At 39.7% G+C, this 17,065-nt stretch overlaps 1 protein-coding gene across 11 annotated transcripts in view; it reads left to right on the top strand.

Annotated features, from left to right (window-relative positions):
* The window catches only part of ANO4 (anoctamin 4), a 187,407-nt gene that overhangs the window by 145,637 nt on the left and 24,705 nt on the right, over positions 1–17,065 (top strand). For all 11 annotated transcript variants that reach the window (XR_011678567.1, XR_011678566.1, XM_071423193.1 and 8 more), the window contains 3 exons: positions 6,621–6,703; positions 12,018–12,158; positions 14,171–14,335. Coding sequence is in view for 9 of the 11 variants with exons in the window: in XM_071423193.1 (XP_071279294.1) it covers positions 6,621–6,703; positions 12,018–12,158; positions 14,171–14,335 (389 nt within the window). In the remaining 2 variants the exon portion in view is untranslated. The remainder of the gene's footprint in view (positions 1–6,620; positions 6,704–12,017; positions 12,159–14,170; positions 14,336–17,065) is intronic.

The following is a 17,065-nucleotide window of genomic DNA, read 5'->3' as shown; positions in this document are numbered from 1 at the left end:
TCCACAGATCATGCAGTCTTTATGTTTCTGCTTGATATTTCATCTTTGTTTCAGAGCTACACAGAGCTAAGGATCACCAAAAATTTCTAAGCCTTAAAGATTTCCCTTAGATACTTACTCAGCTTTTCCAAGCTCTTTCTCCAAGTTGAGAGTTTCCAACACAATATACAGGCAGGGAAATCTCTAGGTAGGAAAATTGATGGGTTAACATTGCTGAACATTTCTGGCAGTGTTCCTAACTGCTGGTGAGCATTTCTTCAGAGTGCAGATTTTGCACCAGTGTTTTTGTTTCTCCTTAACAATAACTGTTTTCAGAAAACAGCTGTGCTCACAGCATGGTTTCTGTGTCTTAGCAGTGCCCAGATCCAGGGCTGTAGGAAAAGCAGCTCTAGGTAAGGGGAGTCCCTCACAGAGGTCACCATGCCCAGTTCTGCCTTGTGGTCACTGCCTTTGAGAAGGCTGAACATGCCTGCTACAAAATGTTGTAGGCCCTCTCCTCTCTCTTTCCTCTCTCCAGTCAACAGGAACCACATCTCTCTCTGATTAGCCTCTCCTTCCTCCCCTTCCTTCAGCATCACTGTCAGACTCCCAGACCCAATTGCCTCCAGGAATCTCCACACCAGCCTGCCAAGACTGAGCAATGCCCTGCCCACCCATGCATCTACAGCACCAAAGTCCACAGTGAGATGAAAAACAAATATAATAGAAGCTGCCCCCAGATGATTTGGCTATTGGAGAAGAGACTCTAGGAGAGCAGCTGGGGTGAGAGCTTTCCCCAGCACTTGTGTTGGCTTACACTGTGCTTGGGAGCTGACTGGCAAGAGGGAGGGAGGGCAGCACCAGCAGGAGCTGTGAGTGTAGGGTATGGCTTGGGGAATGGGGCAATCCTCTGGCTCCACACAAACCACACTTCCTTAAAGAAGAGTTTGCAGAGAAAACAGTGAGATTGTGGAGGTATTGTCCATGCAGATAGGGCTGAAGCAACATTCAAATAAGGGAAGTCACACTTTCCAGGGATTTTCTGTTCCTGTATTTAGGAGCTGGCTTACTGCCTGTGTTAAATGGGATTTCAGTCTGCAGTAGGCCTACTGGCAGCTGCAGGCATTGCCATCATGGCAGTAAATCATAGAGGAAGAGAAGAATCAATGATAGCAGTTTGATTGTGGAAATATTTTTTCTGTCAGCATGAAACAACTGGCAAGCTCAGAAAATATTGGCTGTGAAAAGTTCAGCCTTCCAGATGATCCAGTTTGACAGACACTGACATATTAAATAATTATGGCACTGTTTTCATAAAAAGAGAATGAAAGTAAAAAGAAAAGGCAGCTAGAACCGTGTTACCTCTTTAGCCAGAGTTTAGATGCTGTTTTATTTTCTAAAGTATTTTCTTCACCATCTTTACATCCATTAGTAAGCTCCCATGTTGAGAGAGAAGCCTCAGCCATTTGCTTGGGAGTTTCAAAACCAGCTGTGGCCATTGGTCTTTCCATGAAGAGGTGATCTGTATGGTGCTTTCATCCTTTTGCTCTAAAGACATCTTTAGTTGATGAATTAAGTTATCTGCTCCCATTTTAAATATAAATAAAATATATCTCCAAGTGATGAACAAACTTCTGTGGCCAGGCTGCAGAGAGGAATTACTGTGACAAATGCTGGCAGGGGGTGCTTGATTTGTGGAGCAGCAATGAGCCTGATTGTAGGGCTCTGAAGCTTGGGGGCCCATCTTTCATAATGCTTCATTGTGGCATTAGTGAGACCCATCAAAGAAAGGTTGGAATTGTTAAGGGTACCAGGGGACACTGGAATAGAAGTACACGTCTCTTTAAAAAAAACATTGACCGTTCACCTCACTTATTTAATTTCTGCCTGGTGTAAGCAAAGTAAAAGTAATTAATAAAATAGGAAAAAAAAAAGCATGATACTTACTAAAGTATACCTGACAGCCATATGACTTAAGGAAACTTTCATTTTTAACTGATTTATCAAAGGACAAAAAGACTCCCTTCAGTGCACTTAGGTAATTCATTATCAGTTTGTATAATTTTTTCTGTATTGAAGGTTCTGTTGAAAGGAAATACTCTTTCAAATAGATTGAAGGTATAAATCTTTGTTGTTTACAGGGAAAAAGTGAGTCCCTGTAATCGCTAACATTTTTTAAATTTTTTTTCATTGGTGAACAGATTGCCATTGATGCTCACTGAGATGCGATCATCTCAGAAGCTGGAAAATATTTTTTTCTTGATGACATTTTCCAGATGTTCAAAATAGGGAAGCAATATCATGGTTTGTGTTTCTGTACTAGGGAGAAACACTTCCACTTTGTTCTTTATGTATGCCTTGAGAAATGTTTGGCTTGATGATAAAGCAGCTCCCATATCTAGGAAAAGTTCCTCTCTTTTTACTGCCTAAATTAGATTCTTACCAAAGACAGAAAATGAGAGAAAGATGTTAATTCAAAAAAATGTTGACATTTAAAATGAAGGAAAAAGTAATTCTCATTAAAAAAATCTAGGTAAATTTGACACTCAGTTGACTCCAGCATGTTTCAGGAAAGCCAGATGGAATTGTAGATTTTGATTTTCCAATTGAGATACTGGGGAAACCTATTGCAAAGCTGTTACTGCCTAGATGTTTCCAGAAACTCTAGAGCAAAATTCTGTAACTGTTCAAAAGGAAAGTCCAGCAATTTATCATTTCTAAATCCATGCTGAAGGCAGAGTAGGCTGGTGGTAGTTTCTCTCTCTGTGCACATCTTTGGGGAGGTAAGGGATGGAAGAAAAATGCTTTTTGAAATTTTTTCCTGTGTAGCATGTTTCCTTTGATAAAGGAAGTAGCTTTAGAACACTCACTGAAAGGCAAAATTGGGAGGGCAAAAGGAGGACTGGCATGAAGAATTTAACACTTTTTTCAAGCAATAACAAAAGCCAACATAAAACAAATTTTCTGTATGTATCTGTTAGTCTAATAAAAGATATTACTTTCCTACAAATCTTGCCTCTAGCATAAAACGTTGACATTAATCTGCTCTCCAAGGAGATAGAATTTAAGGGTGTTCTTCAGCAGGACTCCCGGTATACAGAATATATTCTAGGAGTCAGGATGGATATATTAAATGGTGCTCTGAAATACAATAGAGAGAGGATTTCTGAGAGAAGGTCAGGGTAAAGCTATTTCCTACAAGAGGCCATTTGCATTACGAGATAAGATCACAACTTGTTACAAAAGCATCTGAGGAAATGATGTTAAGACAGCTGCTTGTACAAGTGGATATTGAGGACCCAGCTGCAAGGTGGAGTTCTGAAGTAGGACAAATGTAGTATAGGAAAAGCTAGTAAAAGATCTGGGAGCTAAGGCCAATAAGGAATGCAAAATTCCAAGCAGGAATTATTGAGAAAACTCAGGATCTGGTTCATACAAATGGGAAAATACAACTGTGTCCTACTGAATGTCAAAGTCGGAAAAGAATGCTGAAGTTTGTATAGGGTATTTATAGTTAAAATTACAATTAGAGAATAAGCAGAGAAATTTGAAAATGCAGTTCTTTTGGAAGAACTCAGTAGCACAGTGAATCAATCAAAGGTAGTTATTTATAGCACATTTTAAAATGTCTAGCAAGGGAAAGCTGCCTACTGACCTGAATAGAGAGAGAAAAGTGTAACACAGTGAAAGCTAAAACAGCACTGTACAGAGCATCATATTTGCTACTTAACGATTAGAAAATAACTTTCTAAAGAAGCTTCAAGAACTTCACATACTTACTCTGACAGGTGCTAAATGTGCTAAATACAATATGCATAAATTCCTCACTCCAGGTGTGGGAAAAACAAGAAAGAAAAGAAGTATTGTTCAACAAAGGTGTATCTGAGACGTTCAGGGCTGGGACTCAAACACCTACTGGAGTTCTGCTGCCAGCAGCTTTCTGGAATGGAAACAAAGTGGCAGAAATCAATCAGGCTTCTTCCTCCTAGGTTTCCAAGCAGTGCAGGACTATTTGTTTAGCCTGAACAAAATAATTCAATATGAGCTGACAGGAGAGAAGCAGTTCTACCAGGAAAAAAATCAAGGAATGAACCATGTTTGTGGTTCAGTAGCAGGGGAGCCTCATTAGCACTTACTGGTTTTGCTGATCACAACCAATTATACTGCAGCTATTACAAACATTTATAGAAGCATTAGGCTCATGACTCTCTATTTGACTAAAATCAAAGTGCTTGTGACTTGATGTAACATAATTCCAGCTTGCAGAACAATAATTACCTGATATATGAAAATGCCCTCAAACCAAATATCTGCTTCCTTACACATGCTTTTGATACCTTACCTTGTCTGCTTGTACTTTTTATTTCCTAAGCACACTTTCACTGCACTAGCTAGTACAATAAAACATAATTCTTCCTGTCTAAAAATTAACTTTTGCCAAACTGACGCCAGTACTTAGTATCAGGTCCCATTTTTATCAATATGCTGCAGTAGGGCAAACAGCCCATTAAGGAGACACTTTTATGGATGTGAATTATATTGTCAGATGATTGTGACACTGTTACAGCTGATACTGTTCTAGCTCATGAATGAAGAGGTTTATGTTCTCTGGGTATCAATCTGCTGCTTCTCAGTGAGCAATAAAGGGCAGGCTTCCTCTCCACTTCACAGTGGGAGAAGATTTGTGTTAACTTTAGGTAGTTTCTACATCCTTTACACAAAATAAATGCTTAACACTGCTGTAACTTTAAGCAGGCTGAGTATTAATCTTTGAATTATATTATGCTATTACTGTTTCCTTGATTTTTTTTTCCATCACAAAATGAAAGCACAATTGTCATATCAAAGTGGGAATTTCCTCAAAAATCCTTTACATTTGACTGGTCTGTCAGTGCTCCAGGAAAGCCAATACCTTTGTATTGGCCTGCTCACTCTGCCAATGTCCCGTTACTCTCCACTGAGCTGCCCACTGGGTCAGAGGATGGTTCCACTGACTTGTTCAGGGACACACACCAACAACAGAAGAAAGACCCCCTCCCAGGTCTTCACATTTTAATTCAAGTATTGCCCACTGCTGACAACTGCCAGAGCCCTTGAAGGACTCACACCAACAGTTTAGGGGACAACACTCTTTATTAATATACACACTGTGAGTGGAAAGTTGTGACAGGTTAAAATTCAAAGACAGTGACAATGACAGTAGCTGACTGCAAAAATGAATTCAAAGCAATACCCAGACAAGCTCTAATCACCAATCAAACCTAGCTTAAGATGATCATTCAGTGAGCATAGAATACAATTCTTACCCAATAGACATTCCTTTGGAGGAGGAGACAGGTTCAGCCCATCCCCTGATCCCAGAAGTTATGATGGAGTCTTCTCTAACTTTTCCCTATTCTTAACTTACTTTTATACTATTTGTTTACATTTAGATGAAGCTTGAATGGCTCTAGTGATACATACTTTTGCTATTGATAGGTGTAAAATTCTCTCATTTCTCTCTTAAAGATATAGTCAATGAAATATAAAGTGTATGCCCAGTGAGGGGAGGTTGTACCCTGAAGGTGGGTAACTTTGGGATGGAGGTCTGTGTTAATATTACACTTAGGTTTTAATGAACCCAGTTCATCCAGGGACAATGATTTCACCACAGTTTCTGGCTCAGCAACAAGACACCTTCTCCTATCTCCCCTGGCTGAGGGGTGCTGTGCCATTTATCGGCTGCACAGTACCATCAAGTTCCCCTCCCTGCAGGGATTACTTCAGAGCCTGACCTCTGTGTCTCCATTCTGCTCCACCCTCCATTCCATTCCCCTTAACATGTGCTAAATTTCCAGATTGGGTATATGGGGAGTCATGGTGGAATGGGTTTCGGGCATGCCACCCACATTCCATCCAGGCAGCAGCAATTCTATTTTACCCTATAATTTCTGTACTGTTCTAACTTCTGTTCAGAATGTGAATACAGCCTCCCAGCTTTCTCTAATTTTACTCCCAGTCACCTTCCCATAGCAGTCATGTGCATTTTACTCCATCTTGAACTCCATCAATAAGGGCTGTAGTACACAATGTTTAATTATCAGACATAAACACCACACCACTCATACGAACTCACATACTGTAAAAAAAAAGGGGTTGAATTAAAAAGGTGTAAACCAGAAGTTCCCATTTCCCCAGTAGTACTCTGCACATTTTCAAATGCACTGGACTGTGCTTCCTCTGGGTTCTGGTTTCTGTGTCAGGTAAATGGTCTTCAAAGAAAGAAAGTTACTCCATTATGTGCAATGGCCCCAAGAAACCTCTAGCTTCATCAGAAATCTGCTTTATCGAGCAGTGATGACTCACAGGAATGGTTTTATTCTTTGAGAGCACTCCCTTGGTTGGTTAGAAATTAAACATTCCCATTTAGCACTAAATGAAATCTCTAAAGCCTCAATCATACTTGAAGCAAGCAAACTAATCCTTAGAAAGCAATGCTTTTTGAAAGCAGTTTTGATCATCAGCATGATTTGCTGTTCAAAGGAACCCATTTATGCAAATAAATTAAAATAATGTTGCAGCTTCATTCAACAGTTCTGTGATAGTCATTAACATTTTCTTACTTAAAAACAATTTTGCATCTTTTTCCCTACTTGCTCTAGCCACTGTTTTTCTGGAGTTTTGGAAAAGAAGGCGAGCAGTAATTGCTTATGATTGGGACTTGATAGACTGGGAAGAAGAAGAGGTTTGTATAAAAACATGTAGTCCTTAACCTTTAATACAAAATTATTTGGTTGAAAATGTATGGCTTTATTTTGCATTTATTTTCAGTTCATTCTTTAAATCTTTATAAACTATGAAGTAAGGATTTTTCTCCTCAGATGTTTCCTCTGGAATGTAAAGAAACTTTCTCCAGGCCAAACTGTCCTCTTTTTTCACACTTTTGTCAATCTAAATTAATTTGAGAGATTTCAGGGAAGAGATGCACTATGGGAGAAGTGCATTTTTATTTTGAAAGGTGGAAATTATTGACAGCCCAGTGTACCGTGAATTTTGGCAAATGAGATTTTATCTATTCTTTTAGTATGTCACTGAGAGTATTGATGGAAGGAAAGCCTTTGAAGCTTGCACCAGCTTCTGAACCTTCAGATGCTGGTTATCTCATGGAGAGAGAGAGAGAGAGAGAGTGTTGGTACAGGAAATCCACTTAGGGAAGGCGCTAAACTTCAGAAAATAACCTTAATCTTTTCCTCTCTAGTGGTCACCAGAAAGAAAGCACATGCTCTTGGGACTGAGAACTCAGGTCTAAATAGAACTAGAAGGTTTTATTTTGCAGGAGAAAAACAAGATTCAGTGTATGTTGAAGAAAAAGTGCTACTCCAGTGGGATTTGGACATATAGGTGTCTATAAACCTGCTCTCCTTACTCTACAGAACCTCTTGGAGTGATGGTAAGAGGCTGCTGTAGTGGTCTCAGTGAAGTTGAACCTCTACATTGCTGCTTTGGTGGAAGATTTTCTTTTTTATCAATCTTGCCAGCACAGAATCAGGCTTCTGAGTTATGGGAATTTTTTCTGTATGAGGCAAAGTAGCTCAATGAGGCCATGAAATGGTGGAATTGCTGGTAGGATTTTCTTTTAAATGCTTAATTACTAAGAAAATAACCCAAGAATGTAACATGAAATAACTTACACATCTGGAAATTGATTTCTCTATAACAACAGGAACTTTGTTATCTGCGCACATATGCAATCAGTTCTGGGTGACACCCCAGGACTCTCTTCCTAGTTCTAGGAAGTACTTTAATATTGATTCAACTCTTCTGAGATTAGCAAGCTGCTCTTGCCAAGGCTGGCAAGTCGCTGAGACACAGTCCTGCCTCAGGCTCACATAGTGGTCAGGATTGGCTTGCAGGGATCATGTCTTCTCATGGCTAGTTGCAAAAAAAGCCACTGCTGCTGATGCTGACAGCTAAGAAAAAGCTTTACCAAATTGCAATTTCCGAGTGACAATTATAGCTTCCTCTGTGTCCCTGGAATGAGAAGGAGCCTTTAAACAAACAAAATAGAAATGTAAGTACAGTATGAGACCCTCTCTATGTTTTTTCCCAGGAAGCCTGGTCTTGCAGATGTTTGTAGTTTGGGATCTTATATATCTTCATCTTTCACCATTTAACCTACCTGGATTTGGGATTATGCTGATTTATAAAGCCATAATCTGAATTATGGCTTTATAAATCACCTGAATCTCCTATGATCAGTTCATTTACAAATATTGAATTTCCTGGCAAGGTTGTCCTTAAGTGACACTTGTTTTGGGTTTTTTTGATAAGATACATTTCTATTCCCCTGGCAGATTATTTCAGTTTGGCCTGCAGGATGATATTTACATGTTGGTAATTTTCAGAGGATACTTGCTCCCGGTTGATGTCAGCTGGTCTTTTATTCTCACACCAGAGTTCTTCCAGTAAGCTGTGTCAACAAGACCTCTGTCAGGAGCAGTGGTGATTGTTCCTGCTCCAGAGCTATTCAGTGCACCTCCTTTCAGTTCTAGAGGGAATCTTGTAAGTCTCTACAACAGGAAGAAGAAGTTTTCTCAGAAGCAGTGTGCCAGATTGTACCTTTCTCAAATTAGAGGATAAAGATGCCCATAGGAACTCAGCAGGCTGCTTCTTAAAGATTTGTGTGTCCAGTAATTAGAACATCAGTATCTCATTGGCATTTGAGGCATCATTTCCTCCTTTGTTCAGCATGCAGTGGCATTCAAAGAGTAGCAGCTGATTGCCTCCCAGAGGTATCTTTGTGAAGATGCTACAGCCCCCAGTGCCCAAAGCTATGGCACAGCTAAGCATGTCCCAGCTTCGGGGTCAGCCCAATGGGCACTGCCTCCTCTGCTTGAGTATCTAAAGCTGGAGTTTTCCATTGGAGCTGCACTCTCCCCCTGAGAAAAACACAGTTTGGAAGCAGGTGCTCCAGAGGAAAGTGTGGGGAAAAAATGTGGAGACCATTTCCCTGCTCTGTGGTTCAAAGCTTCTTCACTTTGCCATTGTCTTCACCTGCAAACCACAGGCTTTGCTTGGAGACTTACTTCTGGGGATGCTATACTTGTACTGGTGATCAAGATTCAAATTTTCAATCTATAAATTCTTTTTCTGGGCTATAGAGGAAAATATGCTTGGACTAGGAAGGATGGGACTATTTCAATAATTTACTTGTTGAAGGATTAGAAATTCTTGGCGAAAAAAGGAGGTATTTCACAAAGAAATTTAGAGCAGCTCTTCTAGAGCACAAATACATGGTCTAAGGCAATTCACATTACTCCATATAATGTGTAATGTGAATACACACATATAGGGCTTCTCTTATGAAATAGGGTTTCTCTTATGAAAAATTTGGAATTATCCATGTGTGAGAAATGGAAAGGAAGGAGAATAGTCTGTTTTATGTAGATTGGAAAAGATTCATCCTGTGGAGTTTCATTGGGAAGTTGTATGTCAGTGAGACACCAATGAGAATTTTGACTCCAGAAGGTGAAAATTTTTCTCCTAAAGTGCTACTTTCTAATAAAATCACTGCTAATTAAATTTCCTCTCTGCTTTCCATTCAGTTATCACTAAAAAAAATCAGCTGATGGCTTTTATTAGTTATTTCAAAGACATCAATTAAAGAGTTCTAATTACCATTTTAAATCTCAAGCTTTTGATAATGAAGATTGTTATTTTATGAACAATATGTGTTTAGCCTTTGCTTGCTTTAACTTTCATTGTCAAATTGAAAAATAAGGGTTTTATTACAAAGGGAAATTTATTATTTCCTAGCAATAATATACTGAAAAAACAGCATTTATAAGGCTTCCTATCTCTTTATTATCACCTTCATGTTCTAAATGAAGAGACAAATAAAGGAAACAATGAAGACAATGGAAAGGAGAATTGCACTTACTCAGATATGCAGCCTTGTGAATTCCTCACCACTTTAGATTGTCATCCAAGAAAGGTATACAGCAACCCCTGCAATGTTGAGGCCTCTCAGTCTGGGGATTTGAGCTGAGAGTCTCCTGCCTCTTTTAACCCTACATATCTGGATTTCCTGCTCTTGCAAGCCAGGTGCAAAGTGGGAGACATGGAGAGCAATGGCATCTTGGGTGGGCATGCCACAAGAAACAAACTGCATGCAGTTCCTGGCACTCCCAGAGGAAATCTGGCTTCTGTTGCTATTTGTAGCATATTTTTTCTGTTTCTTCAGTGTCACTTTCTTTGTATCATTAATCTCAGCCAGACATAGTAATGTTTACTTGCCCAAGCATTGCTGACTATCATTAAACAGGTACAAAATGTCATGCCAGATTTCCAATTTTTTTTGAGAATGTCTAAAAATAGCATTTGCATTACTTGCATCAGCTGGAGATTTTAGGACATGTGGATATGATAAGAACTTCCCTACATTGCAGATTGTAAAAGATAATCAAGCCTTGGCTCAGAGAGGGGTGCAGAGAAGTAAAGGTTTCTTGCCTATGACAAGCCAGCTGGCAGAGCCCTTGCACAATCTACAGGGTAAAATTCTCAGGAGCCCTGCTTCACAGCTATCACACTCTGTCCTTTGTCATGCCCCTGGGCACACAGGAATGCTCCTTACATTGTTCCTTCTGCCAGACTATGGTCTGCTCAGCTTCCTTCAGCCCTGAGGTGGCAGGAACAGCTTGAGCAAAGTAGAATAAGAACAAGGTATTACTCTGCCTCCACAGAAACATGCTTAGCCTTTTTGTATAGCTGAGGTAAGGCTGGTTCCCTCAAGCACATAATTAGTTACAGAGGCATTGCAGCTAGGCATACATGCCTCTTCATTTTTTTTTATAACTTGTTACCAGGTTGCTGCATGAATTTGGAAATTAACTGTGTTGAGAAAGCTCTTCAAAACTTGGAAGGAGGAGAATGAGACATGACTTCTTCCCCCCTTCCTCTTCAGGGAATTTTTAAAAAAGGATGTAGGATTTTAAGATAACTCACCTTTATTCACATTCTGAAGACTTGTGTGAGCAGTTACCATTCACCTATTTCAGTGCAGTCATTTAAGGTCTGGGCATTTCCAACTTCAGTCAGTCAGAGTTCAGTTACATGCAGCTGAAGGGCTGGAAGTGACAGAAATGTGTAAGCTGGTTCTTGTCTGCTCCCTTGCAGCCAGCTGTACCACAGAGCAGCTCCCCAGTATATGGTAGAGTACTACAAACACTGCTCTAATATCTGCTAGCATTTGTGAGAGCCCATCCACCCAACCTGGTGCTTTATCTCACCTCTGACAGTGTCCTGGATGCCAGACTGGAACAAGGTGACACAGGACAAGTGGCTCTTGGTGATGTTAGGGCAGAGGGGTAGCACTACTGCAGGTGTCACCTGCAGCAGGGGTGATCCTGTCTTCTGGCAATGCTGTAAACAGATGTAACCAAATCTCTCCCCAAGTAATCCCCAGGTTTCATTTCACAAGAGGGTTTTTGCTTTGACATATCTGCTGCTGAAAGATGTTCCTGCTAATAATATTGTCCAAGTTAAGAAGTAATTGAGCAGCGTTAGATGGCAGGGATCCTTCTTCAAATGCTGAGAAGTTTTGTTGGTAGTGGAAACGTAACCAAATGCCTAACAATCAGCAATTAGGCTTGGGAAAAGGAGATTTGGTTGTTAGGGTTTATTTTTGTTCTTCTTTTTGTTTTTCTTAGTTGTAAATTTCCAGTATCAATAGGATAATGTCAGACTGAAAAATTTTGTGGTATCAATCTTAAAACGATTTGTCTTGCAGCCACATAGTTTTGAAAGAGCATTATTTAGAGGAATAGCTAATTGGGGATTTTACTAAATACTTTCAATACTTACTTTTATGGGTACAGTAATTTGTTCTAGTTCTCATGAAGGAGACCTGATTTCCCAGCTCAGCTTTTATAGTAGCTGTGCCAGCTGCTGAATTCAAAGATGTAATTCCCCAGAACAGTGATCTGATAAAAGATCTGAAGTTTCCTACAGAGTTTTTTCTAGATGTGCTGTATGTGAACATTATCTGTCTGCTCTTTTAGGAGGAAATACGTCCTCAGTTTGAAGCCAAATACTCCAAGAAAGAACGAATGAACCCCATATCTGGGAAGCCAGAGCCTTATCAAGCATTTGCAGATAAATGCAGCAGACTCATCGTTTCTGCATCTGGAATATTTTTTATGGTTTGACAACATTTATTTATTTAAAAGTACAAAATATCATTATCTCTGCCAGTAGAGTAGGTAAATATTGGATATTACTGCTTGAAAGTGGAATGAGCTCTATGCATGTTGAAAATCTACATAGCAAATCACTTGAGTTCTGTCAAGTCTTACACTGGTTCACTCTTCACCAAGTCTCACAGATAGCTCACAGACAACCCCTTCCTTCAAGGCTGCACCTGTGACACTCTAGGTAGTGACACAAGCCAGAATAGTGACACTATCACATTCAGGCACCAGCTTGAGTTGGCTGAACTAGCTCACTGGTAACTTTGCCTGTGTAGGCAGTGCAGAGTGATGGGGAAAGCATAGGAGAAGCAGTTTTTCTTTGTAAACTTCCCAGAGAACATAAATAGGATGCCTAGAGTGCTTAATGATGTTAATAAAATCTAGTTTCTCAGTGTGTTGAGGAGATGAGGAAAGAGTTCATATTCCTAGTGCAGCCAAAATGGAGAAACCAATGTTCCTTGACTAAAATGATGCATTTATCCCTTTAGTTATGCAAAACTAAAAGGAGCAGCAAAATCTCTCCTAATAGAGAGCTGCGTGCACTTCTGCAGAAACACCCCCATCCCCTAATTTCAGTGAAGCAGATGTGGGCTGTTATTCACATGACAACAGGAGTGGTAGTGCTGCTCTTGAAAGCACAGTGCTGGTCTGGAATCAACAGACTGTTGCGGAATTTACTGGGGCTTTTCCAGGAGACAAGGCAATGATAGATGTGTACAGCCTCAGGAGCTGTGGAGAGCCAGGTAAGTGAGCTACAGGGCAGAGGACAGCAGGAGATTGATGGCTCCAAAATTGTCCAAAACTATCTAGGTCAAGAAAGGCAAGAGCATTATTGAGATGAACTGTGCTCTGGTACGTCAGGTGGATGGACACCCTGACTCAGCCCTTGAGGACACGTATTCAGGACTGCAGTCTCTGCTCAGAATTGATACTACAACTCCCATATTTTGTGTATTTTCCCCATGTTTTTTTTCTTGAAGGGTGGCAGTAATTTATCTTATGCAAACTCAGTCATTAATCTTCTTAGACTAGTGATAGATCTTACTCAGAAAAAGTAGCCTTGCATTAAATTGCATGTACCACAAAATATTGGCCCCATAACAGCCCTTAAAACAGGACAAAAATTATTTTCACTGAAGTTATTTTTACTGTTTGCATAGCATGGGCTTCCAGCAAGTTAGAGAATCTACACTTTTTTTGACCATTTAGATAAGATCTTTTTTTTTTATTTATTACACCTATAACAGGAGATATACACTTACCAAACTTCAAGTTAGAGCAGTTCTCAAAATTACTCAGCACAGACTCTCACAGTGTAGTAAATAATACAGCTCAAATATTGCATGAGGAACATTAAGTCATTAAGCAGCAGCTGTGGCTTTCTCATTCTAATTGTCACATTAGCTGAAAGTTTCATCAGAGAAGAAATCACAAAAGCAATTGAACTGGTTACCTTCTCTAGATAGAAACTTCCCAAAACTGTAGGAAGAAACAGCTTGCTAGGCTGGCTTGGCTGGGCTGTTTTTGAGGCAGTGCTTACAAATGGAGGCATTTGTGTGAAGAGTGAAGTCCATGATCCACAAAATCCTTCCCAAGTATGATACCATCAAGCTGCAACAGCAGCTTGAGACTAGCCTCTACACATCATGTGCAGATAAGGAAAATTTCTAATTCCCAGAGCTGGCAATACTGTTTCCCTCATTAACGCTAAGGGCAAGGAAGATTTTCAAGAAAATGCTTAAAACTAAAAGTTATTTTAATATTTTTGGTGATATTTTTTGTTATGAGAAATAACAAGAACTTAACAAGAAGAAAAATTTTCATGTTGACACCTTCCTCTGGAATCAAAAAGAATACACTTTTAAAGTCTTTCATTTCATTTAATTTTGAGTTTCAGGGACAAAGTAACTCCTGTTGCACTGGAAGTTTTCAGGTTCTTCTCTCTGATTTTTTCCTTCCCTCAGATCTGTGTGGTGATTGCTGCTGTTTTTGGCATTGTTATTTACCGTGTTGTGACTGTCAGCACTTTTGCTGCCTTTAAGTGGGCTTTAATCAGGAATAACTCTCAGGTTGCAACTACAGGGACTGCAGTGTGCATCAACTTTTGCATCATCATGCTACTGAATGTGGTGAGTAAAATTAACATATCCAAAGTTATACCTAAGCCACCAGAGCAGTAGATATCTCAGTCAGCAGACAACCAAATGCTTTCATTTCTTTTTTTCAGCAGGAGTGGAGTGTCATGCTGAGCCAGACATGGAATTATTGTTTATGGACATCATTTACTATTTATATAAAGTGCAATTCCAACCCCAAAATATTATGCAAAGTATGTTTGAATATTATGAAAATATTTTAGGGAGATGATCATACCCTTGCTTTATCCTCTGCCACTTCTTTCCCTTTTACATATATGCAGTTTTCAGTCCACTTCATTAATACTCTTCTTTTTAATTATGTTTTGATGGGTTTTTTTAATATAGTGACAAAGCTAATTCATATTTACACTAATTTCAGTAATTCTAATTTCAGCTGTCATGGTGGTTTTCCAGTGAGGATATGCATATGCAGACCTGTGACAGTGTTCACAGGGGTTCTTGGATGAGGGAAGAGATGAGAATGTTGACTCCATGTTTCAGAAGGCTTGATTTATTATTTTATTATATATATTACATTAAAACTATACTAAAAGAATAGAAAAAAAGGTTTCATCAGAAAGCTAGCTAAGAATAGAAAGGAATGATAACAAAGGCTTGTGGCTCGGGCTCTGTGTCCAAGCCAGCTGGGCTGTGATTGGCCATTAATTACAAACAACCACGAGACCAATCACAGATGCACCTGTTGCATTGCACAGCAGCAGATAACCATTGTTTACATTTTGTTCCTGAGGCCTCTCAGCTTCTCAGGAGGAAAAATCCTAAGGAAAGGATTTTTCATGAAAAGATGTCTGCAACACAGACCCAATGTCCATAAGCAGAACTCTCTTGAGCTGAAAGCTCCAGAAGGCTTGAGCAGAGGTGATTTGTTCCAGAGTGTCCATGGCCTTTGCCAGCGTGCACCAGAGACATGGCCTGGGTGCACTGCAGTGGGGCTGGCTGATGGCAGCTATTGTTGTGGGCTGGTTTGGAACCAGACTTGGGACAAAGACAAAAATGGAATTTCCATGTGGCAACAGTCCCAGTAAGAGAGTAGAGCATAGATTAGATGGGGAATGAGTTCCCTCCTTCCACTGAGATGCTGATACTCCTGTATGCTGTTCTGATAGCAATGTGTCTGCTCTTTGTTGCTCTTGGCAAGATGTGTATGGCCTTCCACTATCAGGTTTTGTCAATTGACATTATAGAAATGCCTTTGAGGGGAAGGAGGGTTCAGCCTACAAACCAGGCTGGCACTGGAGCCAGAGTGTATCTCTGCCTACTCAACAGCAAGCATCCTCTGCAAACAGCTTGTTAGGCTTCACTCCAGGAGATACACTGATTTACTTCCTAGGGAAAAGATGAGATGTTATTTCAGGTCTGCTCATTTCCAAGGCTGGCTTAGAGACTTCTTTCTTCTCTATGCAATATCCAAGCATTTACATAATCTAAAAATTCTTTTTGATGGGTCCTTTTTTATATGGCAGGAAATTCCAAGAGTGTTTGCTGCAGGACTTTGCTTCTTTCTTTGAAGAAGGAAGAAGGCAAGACTGGATTAGTGACTAAAACAGTCTATCCAGAACTGTTGTTTTTCCTATATTTTCCCTTAGGTGGGACTGTAGGCTGAGAAAGGACAGAAAGGAGGAAGCTGATTTTCTGTCTGAGATTGTACTGAGGGCTCTCTTCTTGTATGTCATTTTTATTTTATTGGGTTTTGTCTCTAGCTTTGGGTGATTTTCTTTACATAGAGGACACAATAAGCATAAAAGAAAAAATTGAAAACTATATATATATATCTATGCCAGTGCAACATCTATTTTCAAGCTCTCGGTGTAAGTCATTGTATATTCAGTGAAGCAGCAACAAAGAAATGCTGCAGAAATGAAATTTCTTCATTCCCAAAGAGTTTAACAGCTCTGAGATTTTTCTTTTAAATAATGGAAGATTGCTTGAAGGTGCCTTTTGAGAAACTTTGTTTTATTTCTTAAAATTATCAAATAAGTGGAGCACTGCAAAGATGGATTTCTCTAGCCTCATACGCATCACCTTCAACAAACACCACAACCTTGGATCTGGATATAGCTCATGGAAGAAAAAGATCCACAAATATGAAACTGCAGGAGTTTTTCAAAGGAAGGTTTTAGGAGCATAATCCCTTGCTTCCCATGATGGATTAATGTAGTTTACTGAAGGGCAATCGTGGGATTTCTTCTGGGAGAAGAAAAATCCCCAGAAGCAATTCAGGTAGTAGAATTCTGCATGAACTGTGATTCAAGAAAAGCGCCAGAAGAGCAAGAAAAGATACAGTAATAAAACCAGAACAGGCCAGGATGTGCATAGCAGGAGAGAATTCACTGCTAGAAGACTTGAAAACCAGCAGTGATTTTGATACAAGCTGACAGCCTAAGCCTCTCAAAGCATCAGGGGAAAGGTCTAGACCACAAGTAAATTCCAGACCAGACGTTCTGAGCACACAACAAAACAAAGTGACCCTCGAGCATGATGTCTCTCAGAGAATCTTGCAGCCTGACCTGGAAATAATCAGTAGCTTTACCTAGGCTATGTAAAACTGTTAATTCCAGTAATATTGCCCATGGAAAATAGGAACAGAGAACAGAATATGATCCCAAACAGGGTCCCTTGAGGGTAGTAGTGATAAACGACAGTAGCAGACAATTAGATCCAAACATTGTTAACAGAATCTCTAACACAGTCTTACTGTTC

This window comes from Agelaius tricolor, unplaced genomic scaffold (genome assembly GCF_023055355.1).
Source record: "Agelaius tricolor isolate 1412-34295 unplaced genomic scaffold, bAgeTri1.0.p SCAF_3, whole genome shotgun sequence".
In the NCBI taxonomy this organism is placed as follows: Eukaryota; Metazoa; Chordata; class Aves; order Passeriformes; family Icteridae; genus Agelaius; species Agelaius tricolor.
Note: the sequence above shows the minus strand (reverse complement) of the source record. Positions and strands in the feature narration are given on the sequence as shown.